Source organism: Salvelinus fontinalis, chromosome 14 (genome assembly GCF_029448725.1).
Source record: "Salvelinus fontinalis isolate EN_2023a chromosome 14, ASM2944872v1, whole genome shotgun sequence".
Taxonomy (NCBI): Eukaryota; Metazoa; Chordata; class Actinopteri; order Salmoniformes; family Salmonidae; genus Salvelinus; species Salvelinus fontinalis.
The window spans coordinates 10,267,120-10,289,666 of record NC_074678.1 but is presented as its reverse complement, the minus strand read 5'-3'; the positions used below and the strand labels follow the sequence as shown (position 1 = coordinate 10,289,666).

The 22,547-nt window shown below is 43.2% G+C and overlaps 1 protein-coding gene across 1 annotated transcript in view; it reads left to right on the top strand.

Moving 5' to 3' along the window:
* kif1aa (kinesin family member 1Aa) overlaps positions 1-22,547 on the top strand; it is a gene marked incomplete in the record, with an annotated part of 191,337 nt that overhangs the window by 4,786 nt on the left and 164,004 nt on the right. Inside the window, 1 exon segment of the mRNA XM_055943926.1 lies at positions 5,884-6,073. Within this exon segment, the coding sequence (XP_055799901.1) occupies positions 5,968-6,073 (106 nt within the window).

The following is a 22,547-nucleotide window of genomic DNA, read 5'->3' as shown; positions in this document are numbered from 1 at the left end:
TCTGCTCTGTGTCTGTTGTGTTGTGACTGGTCTGGTCTGCTCTGTGTCTGTTGTGTTGTGACTGGTCTGGTCTGCTCTGTGTCTGTTGTGTTGTGACTGGTCTGGTCTGCTCTGTGTCTGTTGTGCTGTGACTGACTGTCTGGTCTGCTCTGTGTCTGTTGTGACTGGTCTGCTCTGTGTCTGTTGTGTTGTGACTGGTCTGGTCTGCTCTGTGTCTGTTGTGACTGGTCTGGTCTGCTCTGTGTCTGTTGTGACTGGTCTGGTGTGCTCTGTGTCTGTTGTGTTGTGACTGACTGACTGACTAGTCTGTCTCTGTGTTATTGGGGCAGTGTGACTGACTGACTGACTGACTGACTGACTGACTGACTGACTAGTCTGTCTCTGTGTTATTGGGCCAGTGTGACTGACTGACTGACTAGTCTGTCTCTGTGTTATTGGACCAGTGTGACTGACTGACTGACTGACTGACTGACTAGTCTGTCTCTGTGTTATTGGGCCAGTGTGACTGACTGACTGACTGACTGACTAGTCTGTCTCTGTGTTATTGGTCCAGTGTGACTGACTGACTGACTGACTGACTGACTAGTCTCTGTGTTATTGGACCAGGGTGATTGACTGACTGACTGACTGACTGACTGACTAGTCTGTCTCTGTGTTATTGGACCAGGGTGACTGGCTGACTGACTGACTGACTGACTGACTGACTAGTCTCTGTGTTATTGGACCAGGGTGATTGACTGACTGACTGACTGACTGGCTGACTGGCTGGCTGACTAGTCTGTCTCTGTGTTATTGGACCAGGGTGACTGACTGGCTGACTGACTGACTGACTGACTGGTCTGTCTGTGTTATTGGACCAGTGTGACTGACTGACTGACTGACTGACTGACTAGTCTGTCTCTGTGTTATTGGACCAGGGTGACTGACTGACTGGCTGACTGACTGACTGACTGACTGGTCTGTCTGTGTTATTGGACCAGTGTGACTGACTGACTGACTGACTGACTGACTAGTCTGTCTCTGTGTTATTGGACCAGGGTGACTGACTGACTGACTGACTGGCTGACTGACTGACTGACTGACTAGTCTGTCTGTGTTATTGGACCAGTGTGACTGGCTGACTGACTGACTGACTGACTGACTGGCTGGTCTCTCTGTGTTATTGGACCAGGGTAATCCTAGTGAGCGGCCTGTCATTCAGCTGTGGCTGCACTTCTATTGTTGCCGCTAGGCTAGGATCCCATCTCCCCTCGGCTGGAGCTGAACAGGCATGCTCCTTTCATGAGACAGCCAGCCAGCCAGCCAGCCAGCCAGCCACACAGTCAGGCGTCCTCTATTGTATCCCACTGGTGGTGGTCTGGACCAGGAGATGTGAGGCCTTGTTTGTACACAGATGGATTTAATTGAATGACAGGTCATAGTCTCTTGTGATAGACTTTACATAAACACAAATCTGACTGACTGACACAAATCAAGTAGCTGGCCAGTTGACGTGAGATTTGGGTTCTGAGATTAGACAGGTTCAGTTGTCACTCATTTACCTTTCCTCTCTCTCTCTCTCTCTCTCTCTCTCTCTCTCTCTCTCTCTCTCTCTCTCTCTCTCTCTCTCTCTCTCTCTCCCTGTCTCTCTCTCTCTCTCTCTCCCTCTCTCTCTCTCTCTCTCTCTCTCTCTCTCTCTCTCTCTCTCTCTCTCTCTCTCTCTCTCTCTCGCTCTCTCTCTCTGCTCTCTCTCTGCTCTCTCGCTCTCTCTCTCTCTGCTCTCTCTCTCTTTTTCTCTCTCTCTTTCTCTCTCCCTCTCTTTCTCTCTCTCTCTCTCTGTTTCGCTCTGTTTCTCCCTGTCTCTCTCTGTTTCTCTCTCAATTTAATTCAATTTAAGACATTTCAAATGTCATGTTATGTCTATATACATTGTTGTAGCATTGAGCAAATAGTTCAACTACAAAAGGGAAAATAAATCAATATGGCAACAGGTCACAAATCTTGCTGCGGTGATGCACACTGTGGAATTTCACCCAGTAGATATGGGAGTTTATCAAAATTGGATTTGTCGTTGAATTCTTTGTGGGTCTGAGTAATCTGAGGGAAATGCAGTGCCTTCGGGAAAGTATTCAGACCCCTTTTTCCACATTTTGTTAGGTGACTGCGTTATTCTAAAATGTATTCAATTGTTTTGTTCCCCTCATCAATCTAAATACAATACTCCATAATGACAATGGAAAAACAGGTTTAATTGTGTCATTATAGGGTATTGTGTCATGGGGTATTGAGTCATTATGGGGTGTTGAGTCATTATGGGGTGTTGAGTCATTATGGGGTATTGAGTCATTATGGGGTATTGCGTCATTATGGGGTGTTGAGTCATTATGGGGTATTGTGTCATGGGGTATTGAGTCATGGGGTATTGTGTAATTATGGGGTAATGCGTCATTATGGGGTGTTGAGTCATTATGGGGTATTGAGTCATTATGGGGTGTTGAGTCATTATGGGGTATTGAGTCATTATGGGGTGTTGAGTCATTATGGGGTATTGAGTCATTATGGGGTATTGAGTTATTATGGGGTGTTGAGTCATTATGCGGTATTGAGTCATTATGGGGTGTTGAGTCATTATGGGGTATTGTGTCATTATGGGGTATTGTGTCATTATGGGGTATTGAGTCATTATGGGGTATTGTGTCATTATGGGGTGTTGAGTCATTATGGGGTGTTGAGTCATTATGGGGTGTTGAGTCATTATGGGGTATTGTGTCATTATGGGGTATTGTGTCATTATGGGGTATTGAGTTGCTATGGGGTGTTGAGGCATTATGGGGTATTGAGTCATTATGGGGTGTTGAGTCATTATGGGGTATTGAGTCATTATGGGGTGTTGAGTCATTATGGGGTATTGAGTCATTATGGGGTATTGAGTCATTATGGGGTGTTGAGTCATTATGCGGTATTGAGTCATTATGGGGTGTTGAGTCATTATGGGGTATTGTGTCATTATGGGGTATTGTGTCATTATGGGGTATTGAGTCATTATGGGGTATTGTGTCATTATGGGGTGTTGAGTCATTATGGGGTGTTGAGTCATTATGGGGTGTTGAGTCATTATGGGGTATTGTGTCATTATGGGGTATTGTGTCATTATGGGGTATTGAGTTGCTATGGGGTATTGAGGCATTATGGGGTATTGAGTCATTATGGGGTATTGTGTCATGGGGTATTGAGCAATTATGGGGTATTGAGTCATTATGGGGTAGTGAGTCATTATGGGGTAGTGAGTCATTATGGGGTATTGAGTCATTATGGGGTATTGAGTCATTATGGGGTATTGAGTCATTATGGGGTATTGAGTCATTATGGAGGTATTGAGTAGTTATGGGGTATAGAGTCATTATGGGCTATTGAGTCATTATGGGCTATTGTGTCATCGGGTATTGAGTCATTATGGGGTATTGTGTCATGGGGTATTGAGTCATTATGGGGTATTGAGTAATTATGGTGTATTGAGGCATTATGGGGTATTGAGTCATTATGGGGTATTGAGTCATTTTGGGGTAGTGAGGCATTATGGGGTATTGAGTCATTATGGGGTGTTGTGTCATGGGGTATTGAGTCATTATGGGGTATTGTGTCATTATGGGGTATTGAGTCATTATGGGGTATTGTGTCATTATGGGGTAGTGAGGCATTATGGGGTATTGTGTCATTATGGGGTATTGAGTCATTATTGGGTATTGTGTCATGGGGTATTGAGTCATTATGGGGTATTGAGTCATTGTGGGGTGTTGAGTCGTTATGGGGTATTGAGTCATTATGGGGTATTGTGTCATGGGGTATTGAGTCATTATGGGGTATTGTGTCATTATGGGGTATTGAGTCATTATGGGGTATTGTGTCATTATGGGGTATTGTGTCATGGGGTATTGTGTCATGGGGTATTGAGTCATTATGGGGTATTGTGTCATTATGGGGTATTGAGTCATTATGGGGTATTGTGTCATTATGGGATATTGAGTCATTATGGGGTATTGTGTCATGGGGTATTGTGTCATGAGGTATTGTGTCATGGGTTATTGAGTCATTATGGGGTATTGTGTCATTATGGGGTATTGTGTCATTATGGGGTATTGTGTGTGGATTAATGAGGATTTTTTCTGTTCAATCCATTTTAGATTAATGCTGTAACATAACAAAATGTGGACAAAGTCAAGGGTCTGAAAACTTTCCGAAGGCCCTGTATGTGTCTCTAATATGGGCATACATTTGGCAGGAGGTTAGGAAGTGCAGCTCAGTTTCTACCTGGTTTTGATGGTAGTGAGCACATAGCCTGTCTTCTCTTGAGAGCCAGGTCTGCCTACGGTGGCCTTCTCAATAGCAAAGCCATGCTCACTGAGTCTGTACAGAGTCAAAGCTTTCCTTAAATTTGGGTCAATCACAGTGGTCAAGTATTCTGCCACTGTATAATCTCTGTTTAGGGCCAAATAGCATTCTAGTTTGCTCAGTTTTTTTGTTAATTCTTTTCAATGTGTCAAGTAATTATCTTTTTGTTTTCTCATGATTTGGTTGGGTCTAATTGTGTTGCTGTCCTGGGGCTCTGTGGGGTGTGTTTGTGTTTGTAAACAGAGCCCAATGACTCTTCTCCATGTTCTTTTCTCTGTAGGTGATGACTTTGTTATGGAAGGTTTGGGAATAGCTTCCTTTTAGGTGGTTGTAGAATTTAACGTCTCTTTTCTGGATTTTGAGAATTAGCGGGTATCGCTCTGCATGCATTATTTGGTGTTTTACGTTTTATTAGCATGGGAAACATTTGTTTACACTCTCTCTGCTCTCTTACAATTCAGTGGTCATCTCCCTTAATAAATAAGATTATAGATTTGAGAGTGCTTGATGACTCTCGGAGGAGTAGGTTGCCATAGTGATATGGACGGGCAGAGCAGAGGGAGGGAGTTTACATCTTTAGTGATCAAGGATCTTAGCTACTGTAGCTGAACTAATGTAATTAATGAGCTTTATCCTTCCAGGAGAAGAGGTTTCTTGAATCACTATTCCTCCTTCTGTTTACCTTAATGGAAACGCAGCAGAAGGGCTCTGTGATCTGACACGCGGCCCAAATGGCACCCTATTCCCTTTATAGTGCACTACTTTTGATTAGAGACCCCTATGGGGCCCTAGTCAAAAGTAGTGCACTACATAGGGAATAGGGTGCCATGATGCAAACCTGGTGTAATAGTGGTGCAAAGTCACACAAGGTGAACATGAAACACCATGGAGATACAGAATAATGTTTACGACAAGGTCACACCATGGAGATAACAGCATAATGTTTACGACAAGGTCACACCATGGAGAAACAGTATAATGTTTACGACAAGGTCACACCATGGAGATACAGCATAATGTTTACGACAAGGTCACACCATGGAGAAACAGTATAATGTTTACGACAAGGTCACACCATGGAGATAACAGCATAATGTTTACGACAAGGTCACACCATGGAGATACAGCATAATGTTTACGACAAGGTCACACCATGGAGATAACAGTATAATGTTTACGACAAGGTCACACCGTGGAGATACAGCATAATGTTTACGACAAGGTCACACCATGGAGATACAGAATAATGTTTACGACAAGGTCACACCATGGAGATACAGTATAATGTTTACGACTCTTAATGTTGCTCTATTTGACTCTGTGGTGATCAACTGGAAACCAATCGTAGGGTTCAGTCACAGTAACAGGGTATAACTGTATCACGTCGATACTAAAAACAGAGACAGGGTTGATAGCAGTGAGACAAGCTCACAGATAGTTAACGTTAAACACACACACAGGAGAACATTCTACCTCAGGATTTGACCTTTTATATTGTTCATTTTCTTTTTACAGGTGTTGCTCTCCATCTCCCAGGCCCTGTATTTAGGCCCGTTTCCAGAGGCACTCCGTGCAGGCTGGTCCTAGGCAGGAGGCACCATGTCCGGGGCCTCTGTGAAGGTGGCGGTGCGGGTCCGCCCCTTCAACTCCAGAGAGATGGGGAAAGACAGCAAATGTATTATCCAGATGTCAGGAAACACAACCAGTGAGTATGACACACACACACACACACACACACACACACACACACACACACACACACACACACACACACACACACACACACACACACACACACACACACACACACACACACACACACACACACACACACACACACACCAAAAGGGTTTCTCTTATGGGAACCCTGTTTTCTAAGTGTGTAGTAATTAATTTAATGTGGCAGCATAAGATCATGTCATTTTGACTTTGAGGGCAGTGTCTGGTTACTGTTAGAGATTGGGTTCAGAGGAGGCTGGTGTGAGGAGCTATAGGAGGACGGGCTCATTGTAATTGACATGTGTTTGATACTGTCCCAATAATCCCATTCCAGCCATTACAATCAGCCCATCCTCCTATAGCTCCCCCCCACCAGCCTCCTCTGATTGGTTTCCGTATGGTTAGTGAAAGGATTGAATTTGGGGCCTACAATATTATGTTCTACGCTAGAGTAGCTTTGCATTGTGCAGTTGGGAAACTCTAATGATCAACGTTAATGTTTCTAGAAAGAATCTGAACCTGAGATGCTAGAATAGGCTTTTATATCTACATATCTGTCTATATCTGTCTATATCTACACATCTGTTTATATCTACACATCTGTCTATATCTACACATCTGTCTGTACTTTTGAGGAATTTATTGCGGCTGTAGTCGAGATTTTTCTGGTCAGCCACCTCTGTCTTGTGTATTTGTGCTCCTTGGGATAGCAGGGTTTAAAATAAATATATATATATATATATGTTACCTTTATTTAACTAGTCAAATCAGTTAAGAACAAAATTCTTATTTTCAATGACAGCCTAGGAACAGTGAGTTAACTGCCTTGTTCGGGGGCAGAACGACAGATTTTTACGTTGTCAGCTTGGGGGATTCAATCTAGCAACATTTCAGTTACTGGCCGAACGCTCTAACCACTAGGCTACCTGCCGGTCCATGTTGGAGAGGCCTAAGACATGGTGGTGAGGAGACTGGAGAGAGACTTGATATCCAGTCTGTTCAGTAAGGTAAAGCCCCTGATATCCAGTCTGTTCAGTAAGGTAAAGCCCCTGATATCCAGTCTGTTCAGTAAGGTAAAGCTACTGATATCCAGTCTGTTCAGTAAGGTAAAGCCATTGATATCCAGTCTGTTCAGTAAGGCAAAGCCCCTGATATCCAGTCTGTTCAGTAAGGTAAAGCCCCTGATGTCCAGTCTGTTCAGTAAGGTAAAGCTATTGATATCCAGTCTGTTCAGTAAGGTAAAGCCCCTGATATCCAGTCTGTTCAGTAAGGTAAAGCCCCTGATATCCAGTCTGTTCAGTGAGGTAAAGCCATTGATATCCAGTCTGTTCAGTAAGGTAAAGCCCCTGATATCCAGTCTGTTCAGTAAGGTAAAGCCCCTGATATCCAGTCTGTTCAGTAAGGTAAAGCCCCTGATATCCAGTCTGTTCAGTAAGGTAAAGCCCCTGATATCCAGTCTGTTCAGTAAGGTAAAGCCCCTGATATCCAGTCTGTTCAGTAAGGTAAAGCCCCTGATATCCAGTCTGTTCAGTAAGGTAAAGCCCCTGATATCCAGTCTGTTCAGTAAGGTAAAGCCCCTGATATCCAGTCTGTTCAGTAAGGTAAAGCCCCTGATATCCAGTCTGTTCAGTAAGGTAAAGCCCCTGATATCCAGTCTGTTCAGTAAGGTAAAGCCATTGATATCCAGTCTGTTCAGTAAGGTAAAGCCCCTGATATCCAGTCTGTTCAGTAAGGTAAAGCCCCTGATATCCAGTCTGTTCAGTAAGGTAAAGCCCCTGAAATCCAGTCTGTTCAGTAAGGTAAAGCCCCTGAAATCCAGTCTGTTCAGTAAGGTAAAGCCCCTGATATCCAGTCTGTTCAGTAAGGTAAAGCCCCTGATATCCAGTCTGTTCAGTAAGGTAAAGCCCCTGATATCCAGTCTGTTCAGTAAGGTAAAGCCCCTGATATCCAGTCTGTTCAGTAAGGTAAAGCCCCTGATACCCAGTCTGTTCAGTAAGGTAAAGCCCCTGATATCCAGTCTGTTCAGTAAGGTAAAGCCCCTGATATCCAGTCTGTTCAGTGAGGTAAAGCCCCTGATATCCAGTCTGTTCAGTAAGGTAAAGCCCCTGATATCCAGTCTGTTCAGTAAGGTAAAGCCCCTGATATCCAGTCTGTTCAGTAAGGTAAAGCCCCTGATATCCAGTCTGTTCAGTAAGGTAAAGCCCCTGATATCCCGTCTGTTCAGTAAGGTAAAGACCCTGATATCCAGTCTGTTCAGTATGGTAAAGCCCCTGATATCCAGTCTGTTCAGTATGGTAAAGCCCCTGATATCCAGTGTGTTCAGTAAGGTAAAGCCATTGATATCCAGTCTGTTCAGTAAGGTAAAGCCCCTGATATCCAGTCTGTTCAGTATGGTAAAGCCCCTGATATCCAATCTGTTCAGTAAGGTAAAGCCCCTGATATCCAGTCTGTTCAGTAAGGTAAAGCTACTGATATCCAGTCTGTTCAGTAAGGTAAAGCCATTGATATCCAGTCTGTTCAGTAAGGCAAAGCCCCTGATATCCAGTCTGTTCAGTAAGGTAAAGCCCCTGATGTCCAGTCTGTTCAGTAAGGTAAAGCCCCTGATATCCAGTCTGTTCAGTAAGGCAAAGCCCCTGATATCCAGTCTGTTCAGTAAGGTAAAGCCCCTGATATCCAGTCTGTTCAGTAAGGTAAAGCCCCTGATATCCAGTCTGTTCAGTAAGGTAAAGCCCCTGATATCCAGTCTGTTCAGTGAGGTAAAGCCCCTGATATCCAGTCTGTTCAGTAAGGTAAACTCCCTGATATCCAGTCTGTTCAGTAAGGTAAAGCCCCTGATATCCAGTCTGTTCAGTAAGGTAAAGCCCCTGATATCCCGTCTGTTCAGTAAGGTAAATTCCCCTGATATCCAGTCTGTTCAGTAAGGTAAAGCTACTGATATCCAGTCTGTTCAGTAAGGTAAAGCCCCTGATATCCAGTCTGTTCAGTAAGGTAAAGCCCCTGATATCCAGTCTGTTCAGTAAGGTAAAGCCCATGATATCCCGTCTGTTCAGTAAGGTAAAGCCCCTGATATCCAGTCTGTTCAGTAAGGTAAAGCCATTGATATCCAGTCTGTTCAGTAAGGTAAAGCCCCTGATATCCAGTCTGTTCAGTAAGGTAAAGCCCCTGATATCCAGTCCGTTCAGTATGGTAAAGCCCCTGATATCCAGTCTGTTCAGTAAGGTAAAGCCATTGATATCCAGTCTGTTCAGTAAGGTAAAGCCCCTGATATCCAGGCTGTTCAGTAAGGTAAAGCCATTGATATCCAGTCTGTTCAGTAAGGTAAAGCCCCTGATATCCAGTCTGTTCAGTAAGGTAAAGCCCCTGATATCCAGTCTGTTCAGTAAGGTAAAGCCCCTGATATCCAGGCTGTTCAGTAAGGTAAAGCCCCTGATATCCAGTCTGTTCAGTAAGGTAAAGCCCCTGATATCCAGTCTGTTCAGTAAGGTAAAGCCCCTGATATCCAGTCTGTTCAGTAAGGTAAAGCCATTGATATCCAGTCTGTTCAGTAAGGTAAAGCTATTGATATCCAGTCTGTTCAGTAAGGTAAAGCTATTGATATCCAGTCTGTTCAGTAAGGTAAAGCCCCTGATATCCAGTCTGTTCAGTAAGGTAAAGCCATTGATATCCAGTCTCTTCAGTAAGGTAAAGCCCTTGATATCCAGTCTGTTCAGTAAGGTAAAGCCATTGATATCCAGTCTGTTCAGTAAGGTAAAGCCCCTGATATCCAGGCTGTTCAGTAAGGTAAAGCCATTGATATCCAGTCTGTTCAGTAAGGTAAAGCCATTGATATCCAGTCTGTTCAGTAAGGTAAAGCACCTGATATCCAGTCTGTTCAGTAAGGTAAAGCCCCTGATATCCAGTCTGTTCAGTACGGTAAAGCCCCTGATATCCAGTCTGTTCAGTAAGGTAAAGCCCCTGATATCCAGTCTGTTCAGTAAGGTAAAGCCCCTGAAATCCAGTCTGTTCAGTAAGGTAAAGCCCCTGATATCCAGTCTGTTCAGTAAGGTAAAGCCCCTGATATCCAGTCTGTTCAGTGAGGTAAAGCCCCTGATATCCAGTCTGTTCAGTAAGGTAAAGCCCCTGATATCCAGTCTGTTCAGTAAGGTAAAGCCCCTGATATCCAGTCTGTTCAGTAAGGTAAAGCCCCTGAAATCCAGTCTGTTCAGTAAGGTAAAGCCCCTGATATCCAGTCTGTTCAGTAAGGTAAAGCCCCTGATATCCAGTCTGTTCAGTAAGGTAAAGCCCCTGATATCCCGTCTGTTCAGTAAGGTAAAGACCCTGATATCCAGTCTGTTCAGTATGGTAAAGCCCCTGATATCCAGTCTGTTCAGTATGGTAAAGCCCCTGATATCCAGTGTGTTCAGTAAGGTAAAGCCATTGATATCCAGTCTGTTCAGTAAGGTAAAGCCCCTGATATCCAGTCTGTTCAGTATGGTAAAGCCCCTGATATCCAATCTGTTCAGTAAGGTAAAGCCCCTGATATCCAGTCTGTTCAGTAAGGTAAAGCTACTGATATCCAGTCTGTTCAGTAAGGTAAAGCCATTGATATCCAGTCTGTTCAGTAAGGCAAAGCCCCTGATATCCAGTCTGTTCAGTAAGGTAAAGCCCCTGATGTCCAGTCTGTTCAGTAAGGTAAAGCCCCTGATATCCAGTCTGTTCAGTAAGGCAAAGCCCCTGATATCCAGTCTGTTCAGTAAGGTAAAGCCCCTGATATCCAGTCTGTTCAGTAAGGTAAAGCCCCTGATATCCAGTCTGTTCAGTAAGGTAAAGCCCCTGATATCCAGTCTGTTCAGTGAGGTAAAGCCCCTGATATCCAGTCTGTTCAGTAAGGTAAACTCCCTGATATCCAGTCTGTTCAGTAAGGTAAAGCCCCTGATATCCAGTCTGTTCAGTAAGGTAAAGCCCCTGATATCCCGTCTGTTCAGTAAGGTAAATTCCCCTGATATCCAGTCTGTTCAGTAAGGTAAAGCTACTGATATCCAGTCTGTTCAGTAAGGTAAAGCCCCTGATATCCAGTCTGTTCAGTAAGGTAAAGCCCCTGATATCCAGTCTGTTCAGTAAGGTAAAGCCCATGATATCCCGTCTGTTCAGTAAGGTAAAGCCCCTGATATCCAGTCTGTTCAGTAAGGTAAAGCCATTGATATCCAGTCTGTTCAGTAAGGTAAAGCCCCTGATATCCAGTCTGTTCAGTAAGGTAAAGCCCCTGATATCCAGTCCGTTCAGTATGGTAAAGCCCCTGATATCCAGTCTGTTCAGTAAGGTAAAGCCATTGATATCCAGTCTGTTCAGTAAGGTAAAGCCCCTGATATCCAGGCTGTTCAGTAAGGTAAAGCCATTGATATCCAGTCTGTTCAGTAAGGTAAAGCCCCTGATATCCAGTCTGTTCAGTAAGGTAAAGCCCCTGATATCCAGTCTGTTCAGTAAGGTAAAGCCCCTGATATCCAGGCTGTTCAGTAAGGTAAAGCCCCTGATATCCAGTCTGTTCAGTAAGGTAAAGCCCCTGATATCCAGTCTGTTCAGTAAGGTAAAGCCCCTGATATCCAGTCTGTTCAGTAAGGTAAAGCCATTGATATCCAGTCTGTTCAGTAAGGTAAAGCTATTGATATCCAGTCTGTTCAGTAAGGTAAAGCTATTGATATCCAGTCTGTTCAGTAAGGTAAAGCCCCTGATATCCAGTCTGTTCAGTAAGGTAAAGCCATTGATATCCAGTCTCTTCAGTAAGGTAAAGCCCTTGATATCCAGTCTGTTCAGTAAGGTAAAGCCATTGATATCCAGTCTGTTCAGTAAGGTAAAGCCCCTGATATCCAGGCTGTTCAGTAAGGTAAAGCCATTGATATCCAGTCTGTTCAGTAAGGTAAAGCCATTGATATCCAGTCTGTTCAGTAAGGTAAAGCACCTGATATCCAGTCTGTTCAGTAAGGTAAAGCCCCTGATATCCAGTCTGTTCAGTACGGTAAAGCCCCTGATATCCAGTCTGTTCAGTAAGGTAAAGCCCCTGATATCCAGTCTGTTCAGTAAGGTAAAGCCCCTGAAATCCAGTCTGTTCAGTAAGGTAAAGCCCCTGATATCCAGTCTGTTCAGTAAGGTAAAGCCCCTGATATCCAGTCTGTTCAGTAAGGTAAAGCCCCTGATATCCAGTCTGTTCAGTAAGGTAAAGCCCCTGATATCCAGTCTGTTCAGTAAGGTAAAGCCCCTGATATCCAGTCTGTTCAGTAAGGTAAAGCCCCTGATATCCAGTCTGTTCAGTAAAGTAAAGCCCCTGATATCCAGTCTGTTCAGTAAGGTAAAGCCATTGATATCCAGTCTGTTCAGTAAGGTAAAGCCCCTGATATCCAGTCTGTTCAGTATGGTAAAGCCCCTGATATCCAATCTGTTCAGTAAGGTAAAGCCCCTGATATCCAGTCTGTTCAGTAAGGTAAAGCCCCTGATATCCAGTCTGTTCAGTAAGGTAAAGCCCCTGAAATCCAGTCTGTTCAGTAAGGTAAAGCCCCTGATATCCAGTCTGTTCAGTAAGGTAAAGCCCCTGATATCCAGTCTGTTCAGTAAGGTAAAGCCCCTGATATCCAGTCTGTTCAGTAAGGTAAAGCCCCTGATATCCAGTCTGTTCAGTAAGGTAAAGCCCCTGATATGCAGTCTGTTCAGTAAGGTAAAGCCCCTGATATCCAGTCTGTTCAGTAAGGTAAAGCCCCTGATATCCAGTCTGTTCAGTGAGGTAAAGCCCCTGATATCCAGTCTGTTCAGTAAGGTAAAGCCCCTGATATCCAGTCTGTTCAGTAAGGTAAAGCCCCTGATATCCAGTCTGTTCAGTAAGGTAAAGCCCCTGATATCCAGTCTGTTCAGTAAGGTAAAGCCCCTGATATCCCGTCTGTTCAGTAAGGTAAAGCCCCTGATATCCAGTCTGTTCAGTAAGGTAAAGCCACTGATATCCAGTCTGTTCAGTAAGGTAAAGCCCCTGATATCCAGTCTGTTCAGTAAGGTAAAGCCCCTGATATCCAGTCTGTTCAGTATGGTAAAGCCCCTGATATCCAGTCTGTTCAGTAAGGTAAAGCCATTGATATCCAGTCTGTTCAGTAAGGTAAAGCCCCTGATATCCAGTCTGTTCAGTATGGTAAAGCCCCTGATATCCAATCTGTTCAGTAAGGTAAAGCCCCTGATATCCAGTCTGTTCAGTAAGGTAAAGCCCCTGATATCCAGTCGGTTCAGTATGGTAAAGCCCATGATATCCAGTCTGTTCAGTAAGGTAAAGCCCCTGATATCCAGTCTGTTCAGTAAGGTAAAGCCATTGATATCCAGTCTGTTCAGTAAGGTAAAGCCCCTGATATCCAGTCTGTTCAGTAAGGTAAAGCTCCTGATATCCAGTCCGTTCAGTATGGTAAAGCCCCTGATATCCAGTCTGTTCAGTAAGGTAAAGCCCCTGATATCCAGTCTGTTCAGTAAGGTAAAGCCATTGATATCCAGTCTGTTCAGTAAGGTAAAGCTATTGATATCCAGTCTGTTCAGTAAGGTAAAGCCCCTGATATCCAGTCTGTTCAGTAAGGTAAAGCCATTGATATCCAGTCTGTTCAGTAAGGTAAAGCCCTTGATATCCAGTCTGTTCAGTAAGGTAAAGCCATTGATATCCAGTCTGTTCAGTAAGGTAAAGCCCCTGATATCCAGGCTGTTCAGTAAGGTAAAGCCATTGATATCCAGTCTGTTCAGTAAGGTAAAGCCCCTGATATCCAGTCTGTTCAGTAAGGTAAAGCCCCTGATATCCAGTCTGTTCAGTAAGGTAAAGCCCCTGATATCCAGGCTGTTCAGTAAGGTAAAGCCCCTGATATCCAGTCTCTTCAGTAAGGTAAAGCCCCTGATATCCAGTCTGTTCAGTAAGGTAAAGCCCCTGATATCCAGTCTGTTCAGTAAGGTAAAGCCATCGGTCAATAATAGATGAGCCATCCTAAAATATTTAACGATTGGCCTAATTTAGCTCATCTCCCCTCTTACCTCCCCCTTCATCACCCCTTCCACCTCTCCCTTCACCTCCCCATTAGAGAAGGTATTTAGATAGAGGATGTAGAGAAGGGATTTAGGTAGAGGGTGTAGAGAAGGTATTTAGGTAGAAGGTGTAGAGAATGTATTTAGGTAGAAGATGTAGAGAAGGGATTTAGGTAGAAGATGTAGAGAAGGTCTTTAGGTAGAAGATGTAGAGAAGGGATTTAGGTAGAAGATGTAGAGAAGGTATTTAGGTAGAAGATGTAGAGAAGGGATTTAGGTAGAGGATCTAGAGAAGGTATTTAGGTAGAGGATGTAAAGAAGGTATTTAGGTAGAAGATGTAGAGAAGGGATTTAGGTAGAAGATGTAGAGAAGGTATTTAGGTAGAAGATGTAGAGAAGGGATTTAGGTAGAAGATGTAGAGAAGGTATTTAGGTAGAGGGTGTAGAGAAGGTATTTAGGTAGAGGATGTAGAGAAGGTATTTAGGTAGAGGGTGTAGAGAAGGTATTTAGGTAGAGGATGTAGAGAAGGTATTTAGGTAGAAGATGTAGAGAAGGGATTTAGGTAGAGGATGTAGAGAAGGTATTTAGGTAGAAGATGTAGAGAAGGGATTTAGGTAGAGGATGTAGAGAAGGTATTTAGGTAGAAGATGTAGAGAAGGTATTTAGGTAGAGGATGTAAAGAAGTTATTTAGGTAGAAGATGTAGAGAAGGTATTTAGGTAGAGGGTGTAGAGAAGGTATTTAGGTAGAGGATGTAGAGAAGGATTTAGGTAGAGGATGTAGAGAAGGGATTTAGGTAGAGGATGTAGAGAAGGGATTTAGGTAGAGGATCTAGAGAAGGTATTCAGGTAGAAGATGTAGAGAAGGTATTTAGGTAGAGGGTGTAGAGAAGGTATTTAGGTAGAGGGTGTAGGGAAGGTACGTAGGTAGAAGATGTAGAGAAGGTACGTAGGTAGAAGATGTAGAGAAGGTATTTAGGTAGAAGATGTAGAGAAGGTATTTAGGTAGAGGGTGTAGAGAAGGTATTTAGGTAGAGTGTCACGCCCTGGCCTTAGTATTCTTTGTTTTCTTTATTATTTTAGTTAGGTCAGGGTGTGACATGGGTATTTATGTGGGTTTTGTAGTGTCCAGGGTGATTGTAAGGTTTAGGGGGTTTATTTAGAGTAGTTGGGTTTATGTTTCGTATAGTTGTCTAGCTGTGTCTATGTTGTGTGTAGTTGTCTAGGAAAGTCTATGGTTGCCTGAATGGGTTCCCAATTAGAGACAGCTGGTTTCTGTTGTCTCTGATTGGGGGCCATATTTAAGGTAGCCATAGGCTTTAGTTTGTTGTGGGGAATTGTCTATGTTGAACGTTTGTAGCCTGTGTGTGTGCACTACGTTTATAGCTTCACGGTCGTTTGTTGATTTGTTAGTTTGTAAGTGTTTTGTTTTCGTTTTGCCTTCTTCAAAATAAAAAGAGGATGGCTTATTTTCCATGCGCTGCGTTTTGGTCCGTTTCACTCCCACGCGATCGTGACATAGAGGATGTAGAGAAGGTATTTAGGTAGAGGATGTAGAGAAGGTATTTAGGTAGAAGATGTAGAGAAGGTATGTAGGTAGAAGATGTAGAGAAGGGATTTAGGTAGAGGATGTAGAGAAGGTATGTCGGTAGAAGATGTAGAGAAGGGATTTAGGGAGAAGATGTAGAGAAGGTATTTAGGTAGAAGATGTAGAGAAGGGATTTAGGGAGAAGATGTAGAGAAGGTACGTAGGGAGAGGATGTAGAGAAGGTATTTAGGTAGAAGATGTAGAGAAGGTATTTAGGTAGAGGATGTAGAGAAGGGATTTAGGTAGAGGATGTAGAGAAGGTATTTAGGTATAAGATGTAGAGAAGGTATTTAGGTAGAGGGTGTAGAGAAGGTATTTAGGTAGAGGATGTAGAGAAGGTATTTAGGTAGAAGATGTAGAGAAGGTATTTAGGTAGAGGATGTAGAGAAGGTACGTAGGGAGAGGATGTAGAGAAGGTATTTAGGTAGAAGATGTAGAGAAGGTATTTAGGTAGAAGATGTAGAGAAGGTATTTAGGTAGAAGATGTAGAGAAGGGATTTAGGTAGAGGATCTAGAGAAGGTATTTAGGTAGAGGATGTAAAGAAGGTATTTAGGTAGAAGATGTAGAGAAGGGATTTAGGTAGAAGATGTAGAGAAGGTATTTAGGTAGAAGATGTAGAGAAGGGATTTAGGTAGAAGATGTAGAGAAGGTATTTAGGTAGAGGGTGTAGAGAAGGTATTTAGGTAGAGGATGTAGAGAAGGTATTTAGGTAGAGGGTGTAGAGAAGGTATTTAGGTAGAGGATGTAGAGAAGGTATTTAGGTAGAAGATGTAGAGAAGGGATTTAGGTAGAGGATGTAGAGAAGGTATTTAGGTAGAGGGTGTAGAGAAGGTATTTAGGTAGAGGATGTAGAGAAGGATTTAGGTAGAGGATGTAGAGAAGGGATTTAGGTAGAGGATGTAGAGAAGGGATTTAGGTAGAGGATCTAGAGAAGGTATTTAGGTAGAAGATGTAGAGAAGGTATTTAGGTAGAGGGTGTAGAGAAGGTATTTAGGTAGAGGGTGTAGGGAATGTACGTAGGTAGAAGATGTAGAGAAGGTACGTAGGTAGAAGATGTAGAGAAGGTATTTAGGTAGAAGATGTAGAGAAGGTATTTAGGTAGAGTGTCACGCCCTGGCCTTAGTATTCTTTGTTTTCTTTATTATTTTAGTTAGGTCAGGGTGTGACATGGGTATTTATGTGGGTTTTGTAGTGTCCAGGGTGATTGTAAGGTTTAGGGGGTTTATTTAGAGTAGTTGGGTTTATGTTTCGTATAGTTGTCTAGCTGTGTCTATGTTGTGTGTAGTTGTCTAGGAAAGTCTATGGTTGCCTGAATGGGTTCCCAATTAGAGACAGCTGGTTTCTGTTGTCTCTGATTGGGGGCCATATTTAAGGTAGCCATAGGCTTTAGTTTGTTGTGGGGAATTGTCTATGTTGAACGTTTGTAGCCTGTGTGTGTGCACTACGTTTATAGCTTCACGGTCGTTTGTTGATTTGTTAGTTTGTAAGTGTTTTGTTTTCGTTTTGCCTTCTTCAAAATAAAAAGAAGATGGCTTATTTTCCATGCGCTGCGTTTTGGTCCGTTTCACTCCCACGCGATCGTGACATAGAGGATGTAGAGAAGGTATTTAGGTAGAGGATGTAGAGAAGGTATTTAGGTAGAAGATGTAGAGAAGGTATGTAGGTAGAAGATGTAGAGAAGGGATTTAGGTAGAGGATGTAGAGAAGGTATGTAGGTAGAAGATGTTGAGAAGGGATTTAGGGAGAAGATGTAGAGAAGGTATTTAGGTAGAAGATGTAGAGAAGGGATTTAGGGAGAAGATGTAGAGAAGGTATTTAGGTAGAAGATGTAGAGAAGGTATTTAGGTAGAGGATGTAGAGAAGGTATGTAGGTAGAAGATGTAGAGAAGGGATTTAGGGAGAAGATGTAGAGAAGGTATTTAGGTAGAGGATGTAGAGAAGGTATTTAGGTAGAAGATGTAGAGAAGGTATTTAGGTAGAGGGTGTAGAGAAGGTATTTAGGTAGAGGATGTAGAGAAGGTATTTAGGTAGAAGATGTAGAGAAGGGATTTAGGTAGAGGATCTAGAGGAGGTATTTAGGTAGAGGATGTAAAGAAGGTATTTAGGTAGAAGATGTAGAGAAGGGATTTAGGTAGAGGGTGTAGAGATGGTATTTAGGTAGAAGATGTAGAGAAGGGATTTAGGTAGAGGATGTTATCAAACAGCTGTAGAGAAGGAGTGCTATGGAAAGTTTAAGGTGGTATTCAGGTAGATGAAAAGAGGCAGAAGATCAGAGGGTGTACCCGGCTCCACGAGGGGCTAAAGTGGGCTAAAGTGGGTTAAAGTGGGCTATGGTGGGCTATGGTGGGCTAAGGTGGGTTAAAGTGGGCTAAAGTGGGTTAAAGTGGGCTAAAGTGGGTTAAAGTGGGCTAATGTGGGTTAAAGTGAACTAAAGTGGGTTAAAGTGGGCTAAAGTGGCCTAAAGTGGGTTAAAGTGGGCTAAAGTGGGCTAAAGTGGGTTAAAGTGGGCTAAAGTGGGTTAAAGTGGGCTACAGTGGGCTCAGCTCCCTCAGTTGTAGTTTTCTGTCATTATATAAAAATAGAAAAAGTCGAGTGACAGGTTGGCAGCAGGTATAATTAATTTGGGTTTACATAAAATGTGGGGGAAAAACATCTAATCTCTGTGGTAGGCTAAGTGAATAATGTGAAACACCTCCATCTGTAATATTTGATTATGATTTATAAGGGCGGAGTCAAGTTAACCAGTCGGGTCCTGGTGAGGACGCCTTGTTGGAGGCCGACCTGTCTCCTTCCTGCTACTCTGCTGTTCCTATGGGGGGGGGGGGGGGGGGGCTCTGCAGGAGTTTCTGCCCTATGACGGGGGAGTGTCTGCCCTATGACGGGGGAGTGTCTGCCCTATGACGGGGGAGTGTCTGCCCTATGACGGGGGAGTGTCTGCCCTATGACGGGGGAGTGTCTGCCCTATGACGGGGGAGTGTCTGCCCTATGACGGGGGAGTGTCTGCCCTATGACGGGGGTGTGCAAGGTTTTCATCCTGACATTGACTGACACTGAATTGATTATGACCGAGCCCTCTCCGGAGCCCTGGAGAGGAGAGGGTGTGTCCTCCACATTCATAATCAAACGCGACCATCAGCAAAGACACCCGCTCCGACTCTGTTATCAGTTAGACAGCCAAGATCACGTGTCGTTAAAAAAAACCCTGAAATGATGCCTATAATTTTAGAAAGAGCGAATTCTACATTTTCAACTCACTCAAAACATAACATTTTTTGGGGGTGCGGCTAAAACCATGAAAACCACAGAAAAGTGCATTATCATCATAAATCATGTAATGAAAGTGTCTGCCCTTCCCCTTGCCCTGCGCCCTCTCTGGGGCCTGTTGCTGTGATGAGTGAACCACTTTCCTCTCCCCCAGTCGCTCGAGAGAAAAACAAGTTCTGATTGGTTAACATTTCAAAATGCAAAATTGCGTGAAAAACACAGCTTTGTCCTCTTGTTCCTGTTGAGGAGAGGAGGGTCTCAGCTTTCTGGAGGTATCAGCTCAATATGCAGCTCAATAGCAACTATTTTAAAACCTCGATATTTGATATGGCTTTGAGATATGGGGCGGCCACGGGCGAAATGCGCACCTGTCATTGTGACGGTAGAGGCCTAAAGGTCTTATGGGTAGTAGCCTAGAACTGGTAGCAGTCTACAACTGGTAGTAGTCTACAACTGGTAGCAGTCTACAACTGGTAGTAGTCTACAACTGGTAGTAGCCTACAACTGGTAGTAGTCTACAACTGGTAGTAGTCTACAACTGGTAGTAGTCTACAAATGGTAGTAGCCTACAACTGGTAGTAGTGTACAACTGGTAGCAGCCTACAACTGGTAGTAGTCTACAACTGGTAGTAGTCTACAACTGGTAGTAGTCTACAACTGGTAGTAGCCTACAACTGGTAGTAGTCTACAACTGGTAGTAGTCTACAACTGGTAGTAGTCTACAACTGGTAGTAGTCTACAACTGGTAGCAGTCTACAACTGGTAGCAGTCTACAACTGGTAGTAGTCTACAACTGGTAGTAGCCTAAAACTGCAAAGGTTTTTGTAGGACATTACACGAGCACATGGCTACTAGCAGTGGGTATTGTATTTAGAGTAAGCGATCTAGGCAATGTGTTTTGGAGTTTCCACTTCCTCAGGTGGTGAACCCTGAAATTAATTAGCCTAATTAGCCTTCAGAAAGCATGCACGCCTCTTGACCTTCTTTACACATTTCCTGTTACAGCCTGAATTTTTTTTATTGATTACGTTTAGATGTTGAGTCACGGGCCCCCACACAATACCCCATAATGTCAAAGTGGAATTATGTTTTTAGACATTTTTACAAATAAATATTTTAGAGTCTATTGATGCACCCGTGTGTCAATCTAATTAACGTAATAAAAAAATCCAATGTCAATATTTTATCAAATTAATTTTAAAATCAAATAGCTTAATGATCCATGGAATGACCATCTTAAAACAATTCCATATGTTAGCTGAGTATATTTTTTGAGGTTATTTAAAAATGTAAAGCTGAAATGTCTTGAGTCAATAAATGTTCAACTCATTTGTTATGGCAACGACTAAATAAGTTCAGGAGTAAAAATTTGCCTCACAAGTCACATAATAAGTTGCATGGACTCTGTGTGCAATAATAGTGTTTAACGTGATTTTTTTTTTATGACTACCCCATATCTGTACCCCACACATACAATTATCTGCAAGGCCCCTCAGTCGAGCAGTGAATTTCAAAAACAGATTCAATCACAAAGACCAGGGAGGTTTTCAAATGCCTCGCAAAGACGGGCACCGATTGGTAGATGGGTAAAAAAGTAGAAGGTGAATATCCCTTTAAGCATGGTGAAGTTATTAATTATACTCTGGATGGTGTATCAATACACCCAGTCACTACACATCTTTTATTTCTTTCATCACATTCCCAGTGGGTCAGAAGTTTACATACTCAATTAGTATTTGGTAGCACTGCCTTTAAATTGTTTAACTTGGGTCAAATGTTTCGGGTAGCCTTCTACAAGCTTCCCACAATCAGTTGGGTGAATTTTGGCCCATTCCTCGTGACAGAGCTGTTGTAACTTAGTCAGTTGGAGGCCTCCTTGCTCGCACACGCTTTTTCAGTTCTGCCCACAAATTTTCTATAGGATTGAGGTCAGGGCTTTGTGATGGTCACTCCAAAACCTTGACTTTGTTGTCCTTAAGCCATTTTGCCACAACTTTGGAAGTATGCTTGGGGTCATTGTCCATTTGGAAGACCCATTTGCGACCAAGCTTTAACTTCCTGACTGATGTCTTGAGATGTTGCTTCAATATATCCACATAATTTTCCTGCCTCATGATACCATCTATTTTGTGAAGTGCACCAGTCCCTCCTGCAGCAAAGCACCCCTACAACATGATGCTGCCACACCCGTGCTTCACGGTTGGGACGATGTTCTTCGGCTTGCTAGCTTCCCCCTTTTTCCTCCAACATAATGATGGTCATTATGGCCAAACAGTTCTATTTTTGTGTCATCAGACCAGAGGACATTTCTCCAAAAAGTAGGATCTTTGTCCCCATGTGCAGTTGCAAACCGTAGGCTGGCTTTTTTAATTGCGGTTTTGGAGCAGTGGCTTCTTCCTTGCTGAGCGGCCTTTACTGTGGATATAGATACTTTTGTACCTATTTCCTCCAGCATCTTCACAAGGTCCTTTGCTGTTGTTCTGGGATTGATTTGCAATTTTCGCACCAAAGTACGTTCAACTCTAGGAGACAGAACGCGTCCTCCTTCCTGAGCGGTATGACGGCATAAAGTAGAAACATTGTTTGGAGAGATCACAAACTTCTCAACACTTGTTATAAAGAACTTTTGGTTTATTTAATTGCGTTTACCAGTTTATTGTCAATTTCTTCTTGTCTTTGTTTGGAGATCATGTTCCCGGTTTCTCATGTTTGATGTTGTGTGGACGTGCTTTAGCATGCATAGATATACCTGGCCTGCACGCCAAAATATAGGTGTGACCAAATGTATTTAAGTGCCCATTTGGGGATTTCTAGTTAGTTCAGTTTTGGGTAACTCAAGGAGAGACTGTATGTGAGCCTGGTAGAACCAGTGCTTTATTGGTTAAGACAGGTTTTGGGTAACTCAAGGAGAGGCTGTATGTGAGCCTGGTAGAACCAGTGCTTTATTGGTTAAGACAGGTTTTGGGTAACTCAAGGAGAGGCTGTATGTGAGCCTGGTAGAACCAGTGCTTTATTGGTTAAGACAGGTTTTGGGTAACTCAAGGAGAGGCTGTATGTGAGCCTGGTAGAACCAGTGCTTTATTGGTTAAGACAGGTTTTGGGTAACTCAAGGAGAGGCTGTATGTGAGTCTGGTAGAACCAGTGCTTTATTGGTTAAGACAGGTTTTGGGTAACTCAAGGAGAGGCTGTATGTGAGTCTGGTAGAACCAGTGCTTTATTGGTTAAGACAGGTTTTGGGTAACTCAAGGAGAGGCTGTATGTGAGCCTGGTAGAACCAGTGCTTTATTGGTTAAGACAGGTTTTGGGTAACTCAAGGAGAGGCTGTATGTGAGCCTGGTAGAACCAGTGCTTTATTGGTTAAGACAGGTTTTGGGTAACTCAAGGAGAGGCTGTATGTGAGCCTGGTAGAACCAGTGCTTTATTGGTTAAGACAGGTTTTGGGTAACTCAAGGAGAGGCTGTATGTGAGCCTGGTAGAACCAGTGCTTTATTGGTTAAGACAGGTTTTGGGTAACTCAAGGAGAGGCTGTATGTGAGTCTGGTAGAACCAGTGCTTTATTGGTTAAGACAGGTTTTGCCTGATGAGAGGCTTTTTCTTT